Raw genomic sequence first — 25,675 nt, 5'->3', positions numbered from 1 at the left:
CATGCCTGCCCATGGAGAGAGATCCAGAGCCCAGGCCCAGAAAAGGGCTCCATGGCCACCCGCTCCGGACCCACCTTGCCCGTGTTTGGTGAAGACGCAGGAGGCGATCCCGCTGATGTCCTCCTTCCGGACGCAGTCGTAGTGCACCTGCGGCCGCAGCCCCGGCACCGTGAAGATGTGGATGTCGCCCAGGTTGGTCAGGCAGGCCAGGCCGTTCTCGGCATAATCCTCGCAGGCTGCGCTCGCAAAGCTCACCAGACCCACCTTCCGGACCCGGCAGCCTTCGTGGGCCGTCAGCTTGAACTTGGTCTTGGCACTGACTTTGGGCAGCGTGAACACCTGGGAGGGGAGGACAAATAGGGGAGGGGCTTAGCCGAAACCCTACCCACCTTGGGGGTCACACCTACCCATAACCCCACCTTCAAAACATTTATCTCCTTTCAAACAATTATTGTGTCTCTCTCTTCCAAAGAACAAAACAAAGTCCTAGAATTTGGTTCACTTGAAGCCAATTGTGAGAGAGGGATGATTGTAACCACAAAGCTAGTTTGGAGAAAGGGATGATTAGAATTGAGAAAGATGGGTGATTGCAATAATGAATGTAATTATAATTAATGTAACTGTATCTTAATTGCTTTCAGGGTATATATATGTTTTAGTCTTGACCTAAACGGGATCTTGTTAACAGCTTGTTTGTTTTAACTTCTTTTGTACCGTGGGTTGTATGTTGTATGTATCTCTATGTGTTAAATGTTTTGATACAGCCAATGGGCTAATCAATAAAACGTGATTTCATTTGTAATGTTTTACTCATGTTTTAGTTTACTATGTCTTATTGGATTGATTATTTTAATCTCGATGGTTAATTTTTTGTTGTAAGTTTACTGTTGCTATTGTGCATTATCTTGTATTATTTTGTATGTGTTTGTACTCATTTGAGGCACTGAATGTTTGCCTTTTTGTTTGTGACTGTCTAGATATAAAATTTTATTATTACTATTATTATTAAGCTAATTTGGAGAAAGAGGGGTGACTTCAACCACGAAGCCAATTCAGAGAGGGACTGTTATAACCATGAAGCCAATTCAGAGAGAAGGAGGATCACAACCGTGATGAGAAAGGGATGATTTACAATTGAGAAAATGGAATGACTTCCACCATGAAGCCAATGGTAATTATATATTATATTTTATATGTAATATTACTAATAATATTACAATATATTGATATAATAGAATATAGTAAATTATTGCCAGTATTGTACTATACTAATAATATAATACTGTATGTAAATTTAATTTGTAAGCCACTCTGAGTCCCCTTCGGGGTGAGAAGGGCGGGATATAAATGTAGTAAATAAATAATAATAAATAAATTCAGAAAGAGACAGTTACAGTCATGAAGCCGGTTCCGAGACCGGGAAGATCGCAACCACAAAACCAATTCAGGGAGATGGATGATTATAACTGTGAAGCCAATTCTGAGAGAGGGCAATGTATCTTGCCTTCACTTTGAATGACGAGATACCTGTGGATCTGTTCAGATGGCATCCACTCCTCCAAAAGCCACCTCCAAAAAGGTGACAATTTTGAAGCCTATTCTGAGGGAGAGCAATATACTTAACGCCACACTCCACTCCTCCAAAAGTCTGCTAAGGGGACAATTTTCAAGCCTATTCTGAGGGAGAGCAATATACTTAACGCCACACTCCACTCCTCCAAAAGTCTGCTAAGGGGACAATTTTCAAGCCTATTCTGAGGGAGAGCAATATACTTAACGCCACACTCCACTCCTCCAAAAGTCCGCTAAGGTGACTATTTTGAAGCCTATTCTGAGGGAGAGCAATATACTTAAAGCCACACTCCACTCCTCCAAAAGTCTGCTAAGGTGACAATTTTCAAGCCTATTCCGAGGGAGAGCAATATACTTAACGCCACACTCCACTCCTCCAAAAGTCTGCTAAGGTGACAATTTTCAAGCCTATTCCGAGGGAGAGCAATATAATTAAAGCCACGTCCTCTACCGTCTTTCTCCCTCACCTTGAATTGCTCTTCCGAGGCAATGAGCACCGAATGACTGCCCTGCATGTCGGGGGCCTTAGCCAAGTCCCGGGAAACTTCGTAGGGTTCTGGCAAAGGATTCCCTCGGCCGTCGAGAACTGCGATCGACACGACCGGCGCTCTGTGCATGAGCTGGATCTCCTTGCCCAGGACGGCTTCCGCGGAGCGCTCCGCAAACTTCTCCTGGGAGGGGACCTCCAAGGCGTAGGCGAAGACGGAGCCGGAGTTGGTGCCGGCCCACATGGTGGGCCCGTGATGCGCAGCTAAAAGGCGGAGAAAGGAGAGAATGAGATGGAGATTGACCACAGAACTGCCCCGGAGGCTGCTCTAGGTCATCCAAAGGGGAGATTTATGGTATCCAAATCTCTCAGTGTCTAAACGAAACCACATTTAATGCGATGGTGTAATAAGTGGACTTACTGTAGTCACAAGCTGCTTTGGGCCTCAATATAGAGAGAAAATCGAGGTACAAATAATAAATATAATAATATCCTCAAAGCACAGCATACAAAAAACCAGTACAAGAAACCCGCACTACAAACTAGCGCTGACAGCTGGCACAACAAAACATTGCATGGAAAGTTCCTTGACAAAATTGAAGGAAAAGCTGATAAGGAGAAGGAGAATCTTGTTTTGGAATGAAGTTCTGTAGCTGCAACCCACCCACAAACAAGCCAAAAGATAACGGTAAAAAAGGGAGCGGCCATTGTGTAGCCTATGGATGGCATGCAAGTTTCACGGGTCATCCTCTGTGGGCACGGACAACCCCATTTGGATGATCTGGATGCTCCTGACCTTCCCTCCAAACATACTTTCCCAGTTGAAAGCCCTCTGAGAAAAAGGTGAAAAGGCACAAAGGCCATCCCAAGTGACAACTGACCACCCAAAAGGTCACTTGTGGTCCTAACCAGGAGTGACGGTCAAGCAGAGGCAAGAATAGGGTCCGCCAGCCTTACCGTCTCGCAGGAAGGTGTCTGCGAAGTAGAGGCACCGCACCACACCAGAGAGCGAGTCATCCGCAGAGCGGGGTTCGATCCGCCGCTGGACGGGGGTCATCTCGACCTCGTGTGGTCCTGGCTGTTCGGCCAACTGGGCATTGGCCTCGTGCACCTGTAAAGAAGGCAAAGCTTGGCTCAAGAAAGTGATTCTTATCAACAAGAGACCTCCTTGTCCATATCTTTGGTTCTCTTTTCGCCTCCAGAATGATTCAGTGCTGCTCCCCACTGACCTTGCTGGAAGGGCTGCTGGTGTTGACCCGCTTCTTGCCGGACACTCGGCTCTTGCGGATCCGGCGGAAGGACTGCCGCAGAGACTTCTTCAGGGACTTCACCCGCGAGAGAGGCCCCTCCATGGCCAAGGAGTCATTCGGATGCAACGTGCACCTTTGGGAACAATCATAGCAGTGAGTGAAGGCACCCAGTTCCATAATAATAATAATAATAATAGTAATTTTTGAAGTCAAAAATCAGAAACTCCTCAAAGCACAGCAGACAAAAAACCAGTACAAGAAAACCGCACTACAAATTAGAGCTCGCAGCTGGCACTACAAATATTGCATGGAAAGTTCCTTGACAAAATTGAAGGAAAAGCTGATAAAGAGAAGACCTGGCTCTGGCTCACGAATGGGACCCTGAAGAAGGAGACAGAAGGCCTGATCCTTGCAGCCCAGGAGCAAGACATTAGGACAAAGGCCATTCAGGCCAAGATCGAAAAATCAGCTGATGACCCAAAATGCAGACTCTGCAAGGAAACCGACGAAACCATGGATCATATCCTCAGCTGCTGTAAGAAAATCGCACAGACAGACTACAAACAGAGGCACAACTATGTGGCCCAAATGATTCATTGGAACTTATGCCTCAAGTACCACCTGCCAGCAGGAAAGAACTGGTGGGATCATAAACCTGCAAAAGTATTGGAAAATGAGCATGCAAAGATACTGTGGGACTTCCGAATCCAGACTGACAAAGTTCTGGAACACAACACACCAGACATCACAGTTGTGGAAAAGAAAAAGGTTTGGATCATTGATGTTGCCATCCCAGGTGACAGTTGGATTGACGAAAAACAACAGGAAACACTCAGCCGCTTTCAGGACCTCAAGACTGAACTTCAAAGACTCTGGCAGAAACCAGTGCAGGTGGTCCCAGTGGTGATGGGTACACTGGGTGCCGTGCCAAAAGATCTCAGCCGGCATTTGGAAACAATAGACATTGACGAAATTACGATCTGCCAACTGCAAAAGGCCACCCTACTGGGATCTGCACGCATCATCCGAAAATACATCACACAGTCTTAGACACTTGGGAAGTGTTCGATTTGTGATTTTGTGATACGAAATCCAGCATGTCTATCTTGTTTGCTGTGTCATACAATATAATAATAATAGTAATAATAATAATAATAATAATAATAATAAAAACTTTGCGTATATCCCGCCACCATCTCCCCGCGGTGACTCAGGGCGGCTCACATGGGGCAAAGCCCAGTCAACAGAGTTCACAGAAGTAACAACATAAATACATTTGCACAATATACACAAGTGAAAACACAATAAGGTAATAACGCAAGAGTTCATACAATAATAATAATATCAAACAACCACCAATACAATTCAGTCTACTGAACCTGGAAGCCAAGCAGGGTCGGCTCCGGTCAGGACTCGGATGGGAGACTGCCAACAAATACTAGTTGCTCTGTTTCAGAGGACAAAACTGGCAAAACCACCTCTGAGGCTCCCTTGCTGAAGAAAACCCTACAAAATTCATGTTGACTTCCAACCAACACTGGCACAAAATCCTCATGCGATGCTTTGCCTCTTTCTAAACTATATCCTAATATAAATAATAATATAAAATAATAACAAATGTTACTATGTACTGTCATTTATTTATGGTATCTTGCTATGTATCATATCCTTTGTATTTATCTGTCCATCATATCTGTCATCAGTCATGTCTTATCTGTCACCTATTTATATTCTATCATATCTTTTTATCTATCATATCTATTCTTCGTAACTATTCATCACGTCATCTATCTAGGTATTGCATTTTGCGATCATGTCTATCTTATTTATCTATCCATTGTATTTATTTATCCATACATCCTATCTGTCTGTTATATCTATGTATCAACGTTATCTTTGCTATCTATCTGTCATATGTATCAGATCTATCCACTCATTATTGTATATAATCGAGTATAAGCCTAGTTTTTTAGCCCTTTTTTAGGACTGAAAAAAAAAACCCTCGGCTTATACTTGGGTGAGGGTCCTGATGGGCTTATATTCAGGTCGGCTTATACTCAAGTATATTTATTACCATATTTTTCTCTGTTATTATTGGTATGGTTACATTTATTATTTTACTCTATTAATTATTATTATTACATTTATTATTTTACTCTATTATTGTTGTTACTTCTACACTTATTTTATTCTATTTATTATTTTACTCTATTTATTACAGTAGAGTCTCACTTATCCAACGTTCTGGATTATCCAACGCATTTTTGTAGTCAATGTTTTCAAAACATCGTGATATTTTGGTGCTAAATTCATAAATACAGTAATTACAACATAGCATTACTGCGTATTGAACTACTTTTTCAGTCACATTTGTTGTATAACATGTTTTGGTGCTTAATTTGTAAAATCATAACCTAATTTGATGTTTAATAGGCTTTTCCTTAATTCCTCCTTATTATCCAACGTATTCGCTTATCCAATGTTCTGCCGGCCCATTTATGTTGGATAAGTGAGACTCTCTGTACTAATATAAATAATAATATAAAATAATAACAAATGTTACTACAACTACTACTTCACTGCTCCCTAAGCTGGGAAACCTTCTTTTGGACCACAACTCCCAGAATACCCCAGCCAGCATAGCTATGGCTTCTGGGAGCTGCAGTCCCAAATTCTAAGCCGGGCTGTGGCACAGGCTGGTTAGTAGCCAGCTGCAATAAATCACTCTGACCAAGAGGTCATGAGTTCGAGGCCAGCCTGTGGTGGAATGAGCACCCAACCATTAAAATAAAATAAATAGCCCCTGCTCGTTGCTGACCTAAGCAACCCGAAAGATAGTTGCATCTACAGTAGAGTCTCATTAATCTAAGCCTCGCTTATCCAAGCTTCTGGATTATCCAAGCCACTTTTGTAGTCAATGTTTTCAATATATCGTAATATTTTGGTGCTAAATTCATAAATACAGTAATTACAACATAACATTACTGTGTATTGAACTACTTTTTCTGTCAAATTTGTTGTATAACATGTTTTGGTGCTTAATTTGTAAAATCATAACCTAATTTGATGTTTAATAGGCTTTTCCTTAATCCCTCCTTATTATCCAAGATATTTGCTTATCCAAGCTTCTGCTGGCCTGTTTAGCTTGGATAAGTGAGACTCTACTGCAGGGGTCCTCAAACTTTTAAAGCAGAGGGCCGGTCCACAATCCTTCAGACTGTGGAGGGGCCAAATTCTCATTTGAAAAAATAAAACCAAACAAATTCCTGTACACACTGTACATGTCTTATTTGTAGTGCAAAACAACAACAACAAAAGAACAATACAATATTTAAAAATGAAAACAATTGTAAACAACATAAACCTATCAGGATTTCAATGGGAAGTGTGGGCCTGCTTCTGGCCAATGAGATAGTCAAGTTAATTAGGATTGTTGTTGTTGTTGTGTGCCTTAAAGTCATTTCAGACTTTGGGCGAGCCTAAGTCTAAAATTATTTATTTATTCATTTACTACATTATTTATTACATTTATATCCTGCCCTTCTCACCTTCTCACTCCAGAGCAGCTGTATGTACATACAATATATTATATTATTAGCATAGCACAATATTAGCATTATATATTACTATATTGAACTATACCACTATACTGTAATATTATATGTAATATATAACATATAATTAATATTATTATATGGTATTATTATTAGTATTATATTGCATAACATTATAATATTATTATCAATATTATATGTATATACAATATATTATATTATTTAAAATGATATAAAAATATTATATTATAAAACTGAGGGCGGGGGCCAGGTAAATGACCTTGGAGGGCCGCATCCGGCCCCCGGGCCTTAGTTTGGGGACCCCTGCTCTACTGTATCAAGTAGGAAATTTAGGTACCACTTATATGTGGGGAGGCTAATTTAACTAATTTACAACACCCAAAAAATCGTCCAGCAAGCGTTTGGAATGAGGAAGTTGCCGTCGCAGTGGACGATGAAGCAGCTGCTCCCCCTGTGGCTGGAATTGAGCATACCCTCAGGAAGCTGGAGACGGTTAAATTGCCTCTATGTCTTTCTTTGTTCTATGTGTGATGGCCAACCTATGACACGCGTGTCAGCACTGACACGCCTAGCCATTTTTTCTGACACGCTGCCACATGCCATTGGATGACTATGTCTTTTGTGGCCAAATTTGGTGTGATTTCGTCAAGTGGTTTTGTTGTTTACTCCATAGGAATTATGCACACGCGCGCGCACACACACACACACACACATATATAAAATCATTCTATTATTGTATATTATATTATTACTATTATATTATTATTATATTATTCATTATTTGTGACTACATTGAAACTACAATAGAGAAAAATCAGTGTGGAAACTGCAAGAGGTCCCATAGATACATGGAAATAATGGTAGTAAATAGTTTTTAGTTATTAAATACAGTTATATATTATAATTATATATTTTTGTTATTTAAACTATATATATTTCCACCATGTCTCCTGTATCAATTTAATGATATGATATATAATAATATTATACTATACTAATATTATAATACATTGTATATACATTTAATATTAATAATATTATGATGTAATACAATGTAATAATAATTATAATTCACTATTATAATTGTATATTTATATTACATGCAATATTACTAATAATATTGCGATATAGTTGTATAATATAATATATTGTATGTATATATACTTGTAAACCGCCCTGAGTCCCCTTCGGGGTGAGAAGGGCGGGATATAAATGTCATAAATAAATAAATATATATATTGTGAAATTATGGATTTTTTTCTCAAAGTGACACACCACCCAAGTCATGCTAGGTTTTTTGGTGAATTCTGACACACCAAGCGCAAAAGGTTGCCCATCATTGGTATATAGCATTGAATGTTTGCCAATTATGTGTATATTGCGATCTGCCCTGACTCCCCTTCGGGGTGAGAAAGAAGGGCGAAATATAAATACTGCAAATAAATAAATAAATAAATTCCATTGCATTTTTCCAAACTCCAAGTTGGGGAGTGATTCAGGGATTACAAAGGAGTGCTATAGTTGCATGGCAAGATGAGGTTGGACTAGATGGCCCCTGGGGTTCCCCCTACCTGGCCAGGACGGGGTTCCTGCGGTGGTAGTCGTAGAGGCCGAAGCCGTGGCTGGTCCCGAAGGCCACCAGGTTCCACTCGGAGTGGAGGGTGACGGCGGTGAGGGCGGCGGGGGGCATGCACTGGACCAGGAGGCTGGGCTGGAACCCCGGGGCGAAGGGCAGGGCCCCGTTCTTGGGGGGCAGCCGGTCGTGGCCCTTCCAGGTGAAGCCCTCGCGGTCCTGCAGGAGGTCCACCACGGCCACGCTCACCACGTGCTCTGACTTCTCATCACTCAGCTCCATCACCAGCACCTGACGGAAAAACCCAAAGAACCTCAGGTCAAGACGTCGGGTATGGAGTCCTCCAGGTGGATTTAAATGATCTTGGGGGTGTATAATAATAATAATAGTGATAATAATAATAATAATAATAATAATAATAACATCACAGTTGTGGAAAAGAACAAGGTTTGGATCATTGATGTTGCCATCCCAGGGGACAGTTGCATTGACGAAAAACAACAGGAAAAACTCAGCCGCTATCAGGACCTCAAGATTGAACTTCAAAGACTCTGGCAGAAACCAGTGCAGGTGGTCCCGGTGGTGATGGGCACACTGGGTGCCGTGCCGAAAGATCTCAGCCGGCATTTGGAAACAATAGACATTGACAAAATTACGATCTGCCAACTGCAAAAGGCCACCCTACTGGGATCTGCACGCATCATCCGAAAATACATCACACAGTCCTAGACACTTGGGAAGTGTTCGACTTGTGATTTTGTGAAACGAAACCCAGCATATCTATCTTGTTTGCTGTGTCATACAACGTCGTTGTGTCAATAATAATAACTGTATATACTCAAGTATAAGCATAGTTTTTCAGCCCTTTTTTTAGAACTAAGAAAGCCCCCTGTAAAGAAGTGTGTTTTTATTTTGATTTATAGATGTCATGTTTAATTTCGTTTTAAAAGTCATGTTTGGCTATGTTTAAAAGGGTAAGTATTAGTTACCAGTGCGTGGGGGATGGTAACCAGCTCAGCATTCTGAGGCAGGTTACCATAGTAACGAGGGCGGAGCCAACCGCCGTTTGAAGGAAAAGGAGGGAATGTTTTAAAAAACAGTTTAGTCTGTGATTTTAGTCACAGGGAAGACACTGGTTCCAGGTTAGGGAAACCAGGGGAACTCAGATCTCTAGTGGTGTTAAATTAAGCAAGTTAGGTGACTTGTAGAGTCTGAGTAGGAAGGGAAAGCAATCCCAGTTAGATCCAAAGTGATCAGTTAATAACTTTGCAACCATTATCTAAGTGCCTTTAAAGAAGTTACTGTAACCACTAAGCTCTGTGTCTGAAATAAACTTGTTATTGTTCTTTCAATATCTAAGTCTCTGTCACCTATATTCAAAACTAAGTAATGCTACCATCTAAAGTGAATAAGAAGAATAAAGAAAACAAATTCTCCTCTGCCTGAGATCTCCACCATTGGTGGCAGCGGATATAGTTATATATATAAAATAAAATAATTAATCAAAAGATCCTTCCCTCCCCACATCTCCACACCCCCCTCGGCGTATACTCGGGTGAGGACCCTGGTGGGCTTATATTTGGGTCAGCTTATACTCGAGAATATATGGTGCATTTATTATTTTTCTCTATTATTATTGGTGTTATTACATTTATTATTTTACTCTATTATTATTACATTTATTATTGTACTCTATTATTGTTGCTACTACAGTAGAGTCTCACTTATCCAAGCTAAACAGGCCAGCAGAAGCTTGGATAAGCGGATATCTTGGGATATTTATTTATTTATTTATTACAATATTTATATCCTGCCCATCTCACCCAACAGGGGACTCAGGGAGGCTTACAATAAAAACCATATATAAAAATTGTGCAATATACTATAAATCAGTTAAAAATTAACTTTAATAATAAGGAGGGATTAAGGAAAAGCCTATTAAACATCAAATTAGGTTATGATTTTACAAATTAAGCACCAAAACATCATGTTTTACAACAAATTTGACAGAAAAAGTAGTTTAATACGCAGTAATGCTATGTAGTAATTACTGTATTTACGAATTTAGCACCAAAATATCATGATATATTGAAAACATTGACTACAAAAATGGCTTGGATAATCCAGAACATTGGATGAGTGTTGGATAAGTGAGACTCTACTGTACTTGGAGAGACAGCCATTGAATGACCAACCTCATAATTCTATACAATATTATACTAATTATAATATAATAATATTAATTATATTATATATTAAATGTAATATTACTAATAATATTACCATATAATGATATAGTACAATATAGTAATTTAATGCTTATATTGTACGATGCTAATTATATATTGAATTCATTTGATTTGTAAGCCGCTCTGAGTCCCCTCCGGGGTGAGAAGAGTGGGATATAAATGTAGTAAACAAATAAATAAATAAATAAGACTTGTTTTATTACCTTGTTGTGTTTTAACCTGTTTATATTGTGCTAATGTATTTGTGTTGTTACTTTTGTAACAATGTGAGCCACCCCAAGTCCCTGCAGGGAGATGGTGGTGGGCTATAAATAAATTATTATTATTATTATTATTATTATTATTATTATTATTATTATTATTATTATTATTATTATTATAGTTGAGCATTCAGCTCACAGCAAGCAGAACATGAACTGCCATGTGGCTGTAAAAATTTAGAGCTCAGGAGGCAACATGCAGAGTTCAATCTTTAAGTTTACAAAAGGTTTACAGTAGAGTCTCACTTATCCAACATTCGCTTATCCAACGTTCTGGATTATCCAACGCATTTTTGTAGTCAATGTTTTCAATACATCGCGATATTTTGGTGCTAAATTCATAAATACAGTAATTACAACCTAACAGTATTGAACTACTTTTTCTGTCAAATTTGTTGTATAACATGATGTTTTGGTGCTTAATTTGTAAAATCATAACCTAATTTGGTGTTTAATAGGCTTCTCCTTAATCTCTCCTTATTATCCAACATATTCGCTTATCCAACGTTCTGCCGGCCTGTTTATGTTGGATATGTGAGACTCTACTGTATTTAAAAAAAATAAAAACTATGTTTCTTAATAGTAAATAACTGGGTCTGAGGTTTTCTAACACCCATCTCTTCTAAGGTTTCAAGAAAGGGATAAAACACCAATCATTAATTATTATTATTATTATTATTATTATTATTATTATTATTATTATTATTATTACATCTCTCATGACTGCTCCTCATTGAGGACTGCAGACTTGGACAGCTTGGGGTTGAATTCCAACATTTATATGTCTTAATTGATTCACAGTGTGGACTAGTGACTTGGCCGCTGCACCATGGTTCATGATTTGCATTTTTAACACTGGATTTCGGACAATGAATTTTGAAACTGGGAAGAAAGGGAAAACGAGGCCGATGGGGATGATGGGAAATGCTGTACTATTGCCCTTACCTGACCCGCCGTGCCAGCAACAACCATCTTCGCCGTATATTTGCACAATGCGATTTTCTGGATGCCCAGGCGAGGGTCATCGCTGTATGGATCAAAACAGCCGACCTGGAAGAAAAAGGGGCAAAAATCCTGTTTAATTGTGTTGAGACTCTATGAGAGATTCATTCAAAAACTAGAGCAAAATATGCGGCAGGATGTCCCTCCTGCAAAGGTAACTTTTTTGCAGTTTTAATAAACTTTTTCCCATGTTTTTATGATAGAAACAATACGGGAATGACGATTAACATGAGCAAACAGCGTGCTGCTGCGGCAAAAAAGGCCAATGCGATTCTTGGCTGCTTTGGTTAGATCTCACTTGGAATAATAACGCTCTTGGGAGGGATAGGATTGTGTTTCCTGCCTGGCAGGATGAGGTCAGACTGGATGGCATTTAGGGGCCCTTTCCGATGTTGTGAACTTTCCTACCTTGCGAAAGGGGGGCCACTCCTCCTCGCAGGACTGGTTCAAGCTGTCGCTGTGGTCGCAGTCCGTCTGGAAAATGCTGGCCGTTCCCAGTTTGTATAATGGTTTGAGGGAGACCCCAGAGGCATCCCAGAACCGGACGGTGCCGTCTTCGTGGCTGTTGTGGAAAGAATAAAATAATAATAACAATAAATAATAATAATCTGCCTAGAAGATCAGGGGGCAGAGGACTCTTACAAGTCAAACAAGCAGTCAAAGAAGAGGAACATGCCCTGGCAGAATATGGAAAACAAAGTGAAGAACCTGCTTTGATTGAAGTCAAAAATCAGAAACTCCTCAAAGCACAGCAGACAAAAAACCAGTACAAGAAAACCGCACTACAAACTAGAGCTGACAGCTGGCACAACAAAACACTGCATGGAAAGTTCCTTGACAAAATTGAAGGAAAAGCTGATAAGGAGAAGACCTGGCTCTGGCTCACGAATGGGACCCTGAAGAAGGAGACAGAAGGCCTGATCCTTGCAGCCCAGGAGCAAGACATCAGGACAAAGGCAATTAATAATAATAATAATAATAATAATAATAATAATAATAGAAGACCTGGCTCTGGCTCACGAATGGGACCCTGAAGAAGGAGACAGAAGGCCTGATCCCTGCAGCCCAGGAGCAAGACATCAGGACAAAGGCAATTAATAATAATAATAATAATAATAATAATAATAGAAGACCTGGCTCTGGCTCACGAATGGGACCCTGAAGAAAGAGACAGAAGGCCTGATCCTTGCAGCCCAGGAAGAAGACATCAGGACAAAGGCAATTCAGGCCAAGATCGAAAAATCATCTGGTGACCCAAAATGCAGACTGTGCAAGGAAACCGACGAAACCATAGATCATATCCTCAGCTGCTGTAAGAAAATCGCACAGACAGACTACAAACAGAGGCACAACTATGTGGCCCAAATGATCCATTGGAACTCATGCCTCAAGTACCACCTCCCAGCAGCAAAGAACTGGTGGGATCAGAAACCTGCAAAAGTATTGGAAAATGAACACGCAAAGATACTGTGGGACTTCCGAATCCAGACTGACAAAGTTCTGGAACACAACACACCAGACATCACAGTTGTGGAAAAGAAAAAGGTTTGGATCATTGATGTCGCCATCCCAGGTGACAGTCGCATTGACGAAAAACAACAGGAAAAACTCAGCCGCTCTCAAGACCTCAAGATTGAACTTCAAAGACTCTGGCGGAAACCAGTGCAGGTGGTCCCGGTGGTGATGGGCACATTGGGTGCCGTGCCAAAAGATCTCAGCCGGCATTTGGAAACAATAGGCATTGACAAAATCACGATCTGCCAACTGCAAAAGGCCACTCTACTGGGATCTGCGCGCATCATCCGAAAATACATCACACAGTCCTAGACACTTGGGAAGTGATTTTGTGATACGAAATCCAGCATATCTACCTTGTTTGCTGTGTCATAATAAAATAATAATAATAATAATAATAATAATAATAATAATAATAATAATAATAATAATAATAATAATGACTTTATTCTTATACCAAAAGAGACTCAGGGGGATACTGGGATTTGTAGTTTGGTGAGAAACAGCACTCTTTGGCAGAGAAGGCAAAACACTTTGCAGAACGGCATATCCCATTTGCCATGGTTTTCTTCTCAGGCTGAGATGGTGTGACTAGGCTGAACAATAACAACAACAACAACAACAACAATAATAACTGCATTCTTATACCCAAAGGGACTTGGGACAGCTTACAAATGGGACAAATTCCCACAAGACATAAATTATTATATTATATTATATTATTTATATACATATACATATACATATACATATACATATATATATATATACTAGCTGTGCCCGGCCACGCGTTGCTGTGGCGAAGTCTGGTGGTCTGGGAAATAAAGTATTAATGAATTGGTGGTAGTTAAGGTCAAGGGTAAAGGTTTTCCCCTGACGTTAAGTCCAGTCGTGTCTGACTCTGGGGGTTGGAGCTCATCTCCATTTCTAAGCCGAAGAGCCAGCGTTGTCCATAGACTCCTCCAAGGTCATGTGGGATGACTGCATGGAGCGCCGCTACCTTCCTGCCGGAGCAGTACCTATTGATGCACTCACATTTGCATGTTTTTGAACTTCTGGGATGGCAGAAGCTGGGGCTAACAGTGGGGGCTCCCTCCGCTCCCCCAATTCAAACCTGCGGCCTTTCGGTCCAGAAGTTCAGCAGCTCAGCGCTTTAACACGCTGCGCCATCAGGGGATATTATTTCCTAAAGGTTGTGAATATACAATATTTCTGATTGTTTTTTTTGTCTGTTGGAGGCAAGTATGAATGGTGCAATTAGGGGAAATGATTAGATATAATGGCCTTGCAGCTTTAAAGCCTGGCTGTTTCCTCAAGTCAAGATAATCCAGTGCAAAGCAGATAATATAAGATTATAAATGGGTTATATAGCTGTGTGGAAGGGCCTTGAGTCTACACTGCCATATAATCCAGTGCAAATTAGATAATCCGTGGAAGAAGCCTAAATCAGGCCTAAATCTGCCTGTCCCTAACTGAACCCTGGCTGTCCCTTGGCTGAGTTGGTTGCTAGGAGACGAAGTGGGCAGAGATTAGCCCTCTAAACTGGCAGCAATTGGATAAAAGCAATTATTGCTCTCCCTCTAATTAGGACTTTATTTTTCTTGGCTTTTTGTTGTATCAACCTAGAGGCGTGGATGATGGGTTGTGTTGTCAAATTTCGAGGTTGGGGGGCCTGTACTTTTGTTGTTTTGTGGGTCGCCGTGATGCCATCACTCATTTATATATATAGATATATATATTAGGGTAATGAAATTTCGGCCTAGGACAAAACAACAAAACTACACGTCTCAGAAACACTAAACTTGGCATCACAACCCCTCATCCATGTCTCTACGATCATACAACAAAAAGCTCCAGCTACTCCAGAAAACGGCCAGGCTTTGAGACTGCAAAGCTATTCACTGCTATTCCACCTGGCCAACAAAGGATTCCCATAAGCCACAGCAACGCGTGGCCGGGCAAGGCTAGTGTATGTATGTGTATATGTATGTGTATATGTATGCGTGTGTATGTATGTATATGTATGTGTGTGTGTGTGTGAGTGATGGCATCACGGCAGCGGACAAAACAACAAAAGTAAACACCCCACAACCTCGAAAATTGACATCACAACCCCTCACCCATGCCTCTAGGTTGATACAACAAAAAGAAAAGAAAAATAAAGTCCTCATTAGAGGGAGAGGAATAATTGTTTTTATCCAATTGCTGCCAGTTAGACCCTTTACCTTAACTACCACCAATTCCTCAATACTTTATTTCCCATACCACCATACTTTGGGCACAGCGAGTATATATATATAATGTAATATTACTAATAATATTACCATATTATATTACAGTATAATAATTTAATTATATTATGCTATGCTATTAATATATTGTATGTACATTTGATTTGTAAGCCGCTCTGAGTCCCCTTCGGGGTGAGAAGAGCGGGATATAAATGTAGTAAATAAATAAATACAAAACAATTCATTAAAGCAAAAACACAATTAAAGTACGAACATAGTAAAATATAGCAATCCAGATAAAAGCACAATTAAAATGAAACGTAACAATATAAAACAGCAGCGTTGGAAATCAATCTAAACAAGCCGGGCTGTGGCGCAGCTGGCTAGTAACCAGCTGCTATAAATCACTGCTATAAATCACTACTGACCGAGAGGTCATGAGTTCGAAGCCCGGGTCGGGTTAAGCCTCCGACCATAAAAAAAAATAGCCCTGGCTTGCTGTTGACCTATGCAGCCCCGAAAGACAGTTGCATCTGTTAAGTAGGGAAAAATTAGGTACGCTTTATGCGGGAGGCTAATTTAACTAATCTACAACACCATAAAACTGCTCACGAGGAAAAGAAGAGGAAGAAAAGCCACCAATGGACGGTGAAGCAACAGCTCCCCCTGTGGCCGGAATCGTGAAGCTGGAAAGATGTTAAAAAAATGCCTCTGTGTCTGTCTAAAAACTAAATGTTGTTTGTCTGTTGGCATTGAATGTTTGCCATATATGTGTTCATTGTAATCCGCCCTGAGTCCCCTTCGGGGTGAGAAGGGCGGAATATAAATACAGTAGAGTCTCACTTATCCAACACTCACTTATCCAACGTTCTGGATTATCCAACGCATTTTTGTAGTCAATGTTTTCAATATATCGTGATATTTTGGTGCTAAATTCATAAATACAGTAGTTACTGCATAGCATTACTGTGTATTGAACTACTTTTTCTGCCAAATTTGTTGTCTAACATGATGTTTTGGTGCTTCATTTGTAAAGTCATAACCTAATTTGATGTTTAATAGTCTTCTCCTTAATCTCTCCTTATTATCCAACATATTCGCTTATCCAACATTCTGCTGGCCCGTTTATGTTGGATAAGTGAGACTCTACTGTACTGTAAATAAATAAATAAATAAACAATGCTCAACAAAACCAAAGTCGCCAAGTGAGTTTTGGGAAGAAACTGAAAAGATGGAAACACTTAAACGGCGACACTGTCTCTTTAAAGAAAGTAAAATGTTGGAAAGTAAAATTTTCTTGGCAGAATGCATTCAGAGGCAGTTTGGCCTCTGCTTGCATTGAGTAAACATGACGTCTCCAGGGGTCAAGTTGGGGATTATGAATTATTTCAAGACCGACGGCCAAACCACGGCTTGCACATGTCTCCAGCGGAGATTTTGCAGCCGAGGCAAGACAGAAATGGGACACTCCCTTCCTTCCCTTGGCCGGAGGACTGGGTCCAGCTGGCCATTCGGGGAATGGACATCCGCCGGACACTGCCAAGGTCTCCGTTGGGGAAAATGCAAAACCTATGACATCCTTGGCAAAAAGTGATTCCAGCGTTGTCGTCAAGAGCAAAGCAAGACCATAAGAAGGGAGGCTGTAACGACTAACTAATATAACACAGAAACCTATATATAATGTAGAGAAAGGTTGTCCTGTTACACACAGTATATAATAGAAACGAAGTAGCAAACGTATAATCACCAAGGCACATATATAAACTATTTTACAGCATTATATAAACTATTTCACAGCATTATAGCAAACATAGCATTCATGTTTATATATTGCCAACATAAAGGAGTTCATAAACTGAGGTTAAAACTCAGTATTCAGTGTTGTCTTGAAGCTTGGTAGAAAAAGCATCTCAATTGACGATCTTTATAAATGAGGGTTGTACCCTTTAAACAAATTATCAAAGTCCCAAGCAAGAAAGAGTCTTCAGAATGTACATTCAAAGAAAGCAACAGCAAAAAACAACAAGGGTTCCCGGGGTATTCTATGTCCTTGTTTCAGGATGGGTGTCCCTTCTTCAGGTTTAGTTGCTTCTTGTATAGTCTTCTGAAGATTATAACAAACTGTATTATAAGGAGACAATATAATAGATTGAAAAAGTTGCTATCCTGAGCTGGAATTACAGCAGAGCCACTACCTAGAAAAGTGAAAGTAAGTTTTTTTGCAAATATCCTTAAATTTTGTTTCATGCTACTGGGTGCTGGTAACAGCAAATCTATTATATTGTCTCCTTATAATACAGTTTGTTATAATCTTCAGAAGACTATACAAGAAGCAACTAAACCTGAAGAAGGGACACCCATCCTGAAACAAGGACATAGAATACCCCGGAAACCCTTGTTGTTTTTTGCTGTTGCTTTCTTTGAATGTACATTCTGAAGACTCTTTCTTGCTTGGCACTTTGATAATTTGTTTAAAGGGTACAACCCTCATTTATAAAGATCGTCAATTGAGATGCTTTTTCTACCAAGCTTCAAGACAACACTGAATACTGAGTTTTAACCTCAGTTTATGAACTCCTTTATGTTGGCAATATATAAACATGAATGCTATGTTTGCTATAATGCTGTGAAATCTATATATATAAAAGAGTGATGGCATCATGGCAGCGGACAAAACAACAAAAGTAAACACTCCACAACCTCAAAAAATGACATCACAACCCCTCATCTATGCCTCTAGGTTGATACAACAAAAAGAAAAGAAAAATAAAGTCCTAATTAGAGGGAGAGCAATAATTGTATTTATCCAATTGCATGCCAGTTAGAAGGCTAAGCTCCGCTCACTTGGTCTCCTAGCAACCCACTCAGCCCAGGGGACCCTTTACCTTAACTACCACCAATTCCTCAATACTCTATTTCCCATACCACTATACCTTGCCACAGCAACGCGTGGCCGGGCACAGCTAGTAGTTTATATAATGCTGTAAAATAGTTTATATATGTGCCTTGGTGATTATACGTTTGCTACTTCGTTTCTATTATATACTGTGTGTAACAGGACAACCTTTCTCTACAGGCTGTAACGACTACCACCAATTTGTGGCGATGCAACCACCAAAGACGCAGGGAGATGTTTACTTTTAGTTTAAAGCAGGGGTCCCCAAACTAAGGCCCGGGGGCCAGATGTGGCCCTCCAAGGCCATTGACCTGGCCCCCGCCCTCAGTTTTAGACTTAGGCTCGGCCAGTCAGAAATGACTTGAAGGCACAACAATAACAACAATCCTACTTAACTTGACTATCTCATTGGCCAGAAGCAGGCCCACACTTCCCATTGAAATCCTGATAGGTTTACTGTATGTTGGTTAAAATTGTTTTTATTTTTAAATATTGTTATTATTGCTATGGTAATAATGGAATACATTGTGTATACATATAATATTGATACTAATATTATAATGTCATACAATATAATACTAATAATAATGAAACATAATAACATTAATTATACATCTATATATATAAAAGAGTGATGGCATCACGGCAGCGGACAAAACAACAAAAGTAAACACCCCACAACCTCGAAAATTGGCATCACAACCCCTCATCTATGCCTCTAGGTTGATACAACAAAAAGAAAAGAAAAATAAAGTCCTAATTAGGGGAAGAGGAATAATTGTTTTTATCCAATTGCTGCCAGTTAGAAGGCTAAGCTCCGCTCACTTGGTCTCCTAGCAACCCACTCAGCCCAGGGGACCCTTTACCTTAACTACCACCAATTCTTCAATACTTTATTTCCCATACCACCATACTTCGCCACAGCAACGCGTGGCCGGGCACAGCTAGTTATATATTAAATGTAATATTACTAATAATATTACAGTATAGTGGTATAGTACAATATAGTAATATCTAATGCTCCATTTCAAATCCCGGGAGCGGCTTGAGCTCCTGCTGTTAGCTCCAGCTCCTGCCAACCTAGCAATTCAAAAACATGCCAATGTGAGTAGATCAATAGGTACCGCTCCGGTGGGAAGGTAACGGTGCTCCATGCAGTCATGCCGGCCACATGATCTTGGAGGTGTCTACGGACAACGCCGGCTCTTCGGCTTAGAAATGGAGATGAGTCCCAACCCCAGAGTCAGACATGACTGGACTTAACGTCAGGGGAAACCTTTACCTTTTTTTTAATACTAATATTTGTGCTATGCTAATAATATAATATATTGTATGTACATATAATATTGATACTAATATTACAATGTCATACAATATAATACTAATAATAATGCAACATAATAATATTAATTATACATTATATATTAAATGTAATATTACTAATAATATTACAGTATTGTGGTATAATACAATATAGTAATATATAATGCTAATATTGTGCTATGCCATTAATATAATATATTGTATGTACATACAACTTATAAGACGCTCTTGAGTCCCATTCGGGGCAAGAGAGGGCAGGGTATAAATGTAGTAAATAGGCCCGGGCTGTGGCGCAGGCTGGAGAGCAAGCCAGCTGCAATGAATCACTCTGACCAGGAGGTCATGAGTTCGAGGCCCGCTCGGAGCCTATGTTTGTCTTGTCTTTGTTCTATGTTAAAAGGCATTGAATGTTTGCCTATATGTATAATGTGATCCACCCTGAGTCCCCTTTGGGGTGAGAAGGGCGGAATATAAATGCTGCAAATAAATAAATAAATGTCGTTGGGAGGGGTTTTTTTGCACTACAAATAAGACATGGGCAGTGTGCATAGGAATTTGTTTTTTTCCCCAAATGATAATTTGGCCCCTCAACCACCTCAGGGACTATGAACTGGCCCTCTACTTTAAAAGTTTGAGGACCCCTGGTTTAAAGGGTAGCGTAACTTGGCTTAGAATATATGTAACAGAGGCTTGGATGTTGAAAAACAGTAACAAGTTTATTCAGGTACATAAGCTTAGCGGTTTCAATGTTGCTTCTCACTTAGAGGTACTCTTCTTCAACAGTTACAATGATAACATGTCATGATACAACTCTCAAAAGGATTATTTCTCCCCTTGAGCAGTTTATTTTTTTTCTTCTAACTGACATTCTTAATTCAACTGATTACTACAGATCTAACTGGGATTTCTTCCCTTTATCACTCAGGTTCCACTACTAACTCAAATAAGTCACTTGACCTATTTAAAACGACTCAAACTAGAGATCTGAACTTCCCTGGTTCTTACTACCTTAGAACCCGTCTTCCCTGTGATTCCCTGATCACAGACTGACTCTTTTTTCAAAATCTGCTCTCTCTTACCAAATGGCAGTTGGCTCCGCCTACGTTTCTATGGCAACCTGCCTCAGAATGCTGAGCTGGCTATCATCCCCACGCACTGATAACTCTAATACTTATTCCAAACATTAAACATAACAACTGTAAACCAAAATTTACACTTCACCACAGAGGCAAAGAGGGAGAAAAGGAAGGAAGGAGGGGAAGGACCTCTAAAGGCCATTTAGTCCAACCCCACCAGTTCAGGAATGAAAAAACTACCAATAAAGTAGGAAGAATACGGTGCCACAACTCACCCCGTCAAGAGAAGCCCCCGCTGAGTGGGTTCTTGTGCCAGGCTCCTCCCGCCGTTGATGGGCCAGTTCTGTTAAGACACAACAGAGGCACACAGGTGATGCAAATTAATTTATTTCTTATTTATTTACAGTATTTATATTCCACCTTTCTTTCTCACCCTGAAGAGGACTCAAGGGCGGATCACAATGTACATACACATGGCAAACATTCAATGCCATTAGACAGAGACACAGAGGCAATTTAACATTTTCCAGCTTCTGGCTTCATGAGGACAACCTCGAACTACGAGGGATCGCCTAAGTAAAAAGTAGGCAATAGACCAATAGTCCAATATGAACACTCCAACACGGACTCACCGCTGTCGAGAGTCGGGGGCTCTGGTGCTCCCCGGCGCTGATGATCCTCTCCCACAACTTGAGGGGGACGTTGGAGATGTGGTAGGAGCAGGTGATGGCGGAGGAGTGGAGCGGGGCCAAGTACGGGGCCGGGATGGTGGGCCAGCCGGGCGTCCGCAGGTCGATGGCCACCAGCTCCTCCTCCACCAGAACCACCAGGGCCGCCGGGTTGTCCGATTCTGGGGGAAACAGCACGCAAATAACACGGTCATTACATGAAATACAATGGTCACCACATTGGGAGAAAACGGTCACCCTCTCAGGCTGAGGTGGTCAACTAGGGGGGGGGGATGTCTTGGAGAATTATATGAGACCGGGTTGGTACTGCTTTGGAGAGCAATACGGCTAAAAATGGTGCAATTTGTCATCCCACCATATGCTTCGAAGACGTTTTTCTCATCTTTCCCAATATTTTCTTTCATTTCTTCTTGCCACCATCTTTTTTGTTTGTTTTTATATGCAAGACAGATCGATCATGAGGTCCATTTTCCTTTTTCTCAAGAAATTTGCAACATTTGTCCAGTCTGCTTTATTTTCCCCTTCTCTTATTCTCTTATTTTTTGTGTCAAAAAATAGGCTTGGGGCTGTGGCGCAGGCTGGAGAGCAAGCCAGCTGAATCCAGCTGCAATGAATCACTCTGACCAGGAGGTCATGAGTTCGAGGCCTGCTCGGAGCCTATGTTTGTCTTGTCTTTGTTCTATGTTAAAAGGCACTGAATGTTTGCCTATATGTATAATGTGATCTGCCCTGAGTCCCCTTCGGGGTGAGAAGGGCGGAATATAAATGCTGTAAATAAATAAATAAATGAATGAATAAAATATCCATTTGTATAATGTCTAGTATTTTAATTAGCCAATCTTCAACCTTTGGAACTTCTTCCCCTTTCCACACTCTTGCTAGAGTCAATCTTGCTACCGAGCTAATGTGGAATAATATTCTATCTTAATTTTTATTTAATATTGCCGTTGTAAATCCTAATAGATACGTTTCTGGTTTTAATTTAAATTTGGTTCCTAACCAAAATGTGTCATTTTATGGATTGCCTTCCAGATTTTTTTAAAAATTTTTCGCAGTCCCACCATTGGTGGAAAAAAGTTCTTGTTTTTTCCCCACATTTCCAACACGTCTTGGAATTCTTTTTGTTGAATTTTGCTAACCTTTCTGGGGTGTAATATCAGCGGTATTGCATCTTGGACCAATTTTCTCTAATGTCAATTGCTGCCGAGTACAGTAGAGTCTCGCTTATCCAACGTTCTGGATTATCCAACGCATTTTTGTAGTCAATGTTTTCAATACATCGAGATATTTTGGTGCTAAATTCATAAATACAGTAATTACTACATAGCATTACTACGTATCGAACTACTTTTTCTGCCAAATTTGTTGTAAAACATGATGTTTCGGTGCTTAATTTGTAAAATCATAACCTAATTTGATGTTTAATAGGCTTTTCCTTAATCTCTCCTTATTATCCAACGTTCTGCTGGCCCGTTTACGTTGGATAAGTGAGGCTCTACTGTATTTTATTTTTTTTCCTCCAAATCTCTTCCCAATGATCCAAATTTAAATTATAGCCTACATCTTTTGCCCATTTGATCATACATTCCTTAATTTGTTCCTTTTCCGTTGCCCAGGTTAATAAATATTGATAAAGTATTTGTATTAATTTTGTATCTTTATGCATTACAATTTCCCATACTCCATTTTCTTGATTGAAACCCTTTTTGGCATCCTCTTTGTAACTTGCTTGTACTTGATCTTGGATGAATGGAATTAATTATATATACGTTTTTAAGGTTTTTATAATGTGCTTTAATAATGTTATTAATGGGTCTGTTTATATTGTTTTGTTTTTATGATTGCACTTTGGGCATTAAATTTTGCCAATTTTTGTAAGCTGCCCTGAGTCCCCTCGGGTGAGAAGGGCGGGGTATAAATGTTGTAAATAAATCTATATATATAAAAGAGTGATGGCATCACGGCGACCCACAAAACAACAAAACTACAGGCCCCCCAACCTAGAAATTTGACAGCACAACCCATCATCCACGCCTCTAGGTTGATACAACAAAAAGAAAAGAAAAATAAAGTCCTAATTAGAGAGAGAGGAATAATTGCTTTTATCCAATTGCTGCCAGTTAGAAGGCTAAGCTCCTCCAACTTGGTCTCCTAGCAACCCAATAAAAAATAATAAAAAACACTAAAAAATTAATACAATAAAATACTATAATAACAGAAAATAACTAAAAATAATACAAGAAAATGATAAAATATAATAAATAAAAATATAACTTATAATAAAATTAATTAAAAATGCAAATAAAGTCAAATAAAAATTACACAACAATTTTTAACCAATACCACCACCACTTTGCCACAGCAACGTGTGGCCGGGCACAGCTAGTATAATAAATAATACTTGATAGTATTGGTACCACGATATATGTTTATGTATTTTTTAAAATTTAGGTCAAATTGCACCGTTGTCTTTGTTTTCCCTCTTTTCTCTTCTGTCTTCCCACTATTCTTTACTATTTATTTTGTTCTCCCACTTTCAATGTATTGATACTCTTAAGAAATAAATAAAAATTATATTGCAAAAAAAAAAAAAAAACCAGAGACGACAAAACAGTAAGTTGTGAGAAACGCAGAACTGAAACTTGTTTGGGTTTCAAGCAGCGAAATGCCTACCCGCCTCTACCTCGGTGTCGTACACGGTAAAGAAGTCGATCACCCGCGACGTGAAGTCCAGGGTCACCAAGGCCTGGCCCTGGAGGATGGTGACGCAGTGCCGGTCCCCGTAACTGGCGCGGGGCATCCCTCCGCTGAAGATGATGAAGTGACCCCTGAGAAAAAAGGGCCCAATGGTCAGATCATACTGCCATGGCTTCTAGGTTTCCGCCACCCAGGAAAATATTGCTGAATTATTATTTTTATGCCTACTTGACCTTCACAACAACCCTGCAAAGTAGGCCATGTTAATGTGGGATTTGTGTATTGGTAGTGTTTAAATGAAATTTGTGTCTTGCCTGTATTGCATACTGATTGAATCATCCAGAGTGTAACACAGTCTGGAAAGAGTTAATTATTAAGAAGCTGTGATGTCCTTGCTGTGTGGCTGGAACTAGGGAGTGTCCAGACACAAGTGTGTGTGCATTGCTGATTGCATCAGTTTAAGTTCTGCTCTGTTCTGAGTCGAGTGCTGTCTCCTGAGAGTCAAGTCCTGTGTCCATTGTCTACAAGTCTGTTTGTCTTGACCAGGAGTCCTCAAACTTTTTAAGCGGAGGGCCAATTCACAGTCCCTCAGACTATTGGGGGGCTGGACTATGATGAAATAGCCCACGATTAGGATTGTTGTGTGCCTTCAAGTCATTTCAGACTTAGGTCAACCCTAAGTCTAAAGTTTAGGACAGAGGCCAGCAAAAGACCATAGATAAGGAAAGGGACCCTCAAAGACCATTTAGATGGTTTCATAAGACCATAGGTAAGGAAAGGGGCCCACAAAGGCCTTCTAGACAATCTCATAAAACCATAGGTAAGGAAAGGGACCTCCAAATACCACCTAGATGGTCTCATAAGACCGTAGGTAAGGAACAGGTCCGCCAAAGGCCATCTCGATAATCTCATAAAACCAAAGGTAAGGAAAGAGACCCTCAAAGGCCATCTAGATGGTCTCATAGGACCATAGGTAAGGAAAGTGACCTCCAAAAGCCATCTAGATGGTCTCATAGGACCATAGGTAAGGAACAGGTCTGCCAAAGGCCATCTAGATAATCTCATAAAACCATAGGTAAGGAAAGAGACCCTCAAAGGCCATCTAGATGATCTCATAAGGCCATCAGAAGACCATAGATAAGGAAAGGGACCCTCAAAGACCATTTAGATGGTTTCATAAGACCATAGGTAATGAAAGGGGGCCACAAAGGCCATCTAGACAGTCTCATAGGACCATAAGTAAGCAAAGAGACATCCAAAGACCAGGTAGACTGAGGTCA

At 40.1% G+C, this 25,675-nt stretch overlaps 1 protein-coding gene across 2 annotated transcripts in view; it reads right to left on the bottom strand.

The window, feature by feature from the left end:
* The window catches only part of llgl1 (LLGL scribble cell polarity complex component 1), a 72,206-nt gene that overhangs the window by 4,395 nt on the left and 42,136 nt on the right, over positions 1-25,675 (bottom strand). For both annotated transcript variants that reach the window (XM_062964476.1, XM_062964477.1), the window contains exons 9-18: positions 24,372-24,526; positions 21,642-21,859; positions 21,285-21,352; positions 12,377-12,530; positions 11,912-12,016; positions 8,456-8,748; positions 3,289-3,442; positions 3,017-3,170; positions 2,040-2,323; positions 75-339 (exon numbers count right to left, since the gene is read on the bottom strand). In XM_062964476.1, coding sequence (XP_062820546.1) covers positions 75-339; positions 2,040-2,323; positions 3,017-3,170; positions 3,289-3,442; positions 8,456-8,748; positions 11,912-12,016; positions 12,377-12,530; positions 21,285-21,352; positions 21,642-21,859; positions 24,372-24,526 — 1,850 coding nt within the window. The remainder of the gene's footprint in view (positions 1-74; positions 340-2,039; positions 2,324-3,016; positions 3,171-3,288; positions 3,443-8,455; positions 8,749-11,911; positions 12,017-12,376; positions 12,531-21,284; positions 21,353-21,641; positions 21,860-24,371; positions 24,527-25,675) is intronic.

Source organism: Anolis carolinensis, unplaced genomic scaffold, assembly GCF_035594765.1.
Source record: "Anolis carolinensis isolate JA03-04 unplaced genomic scaffold, rAnoCar3.1.pri scaffold_13, whole genome shotgun sequence".
Lineage (NCBI taxonomy): Eukaryota > Metazoa > Chordata > Lepidosauria > Squamata > Dactyloidae > Anolis > Anolis carolinensis.
The sequence above is the reverse complement of the archived record's forward strand: the minus strand, read 5'-3'. Positions and strand labels throughout refer to the sequence as shown.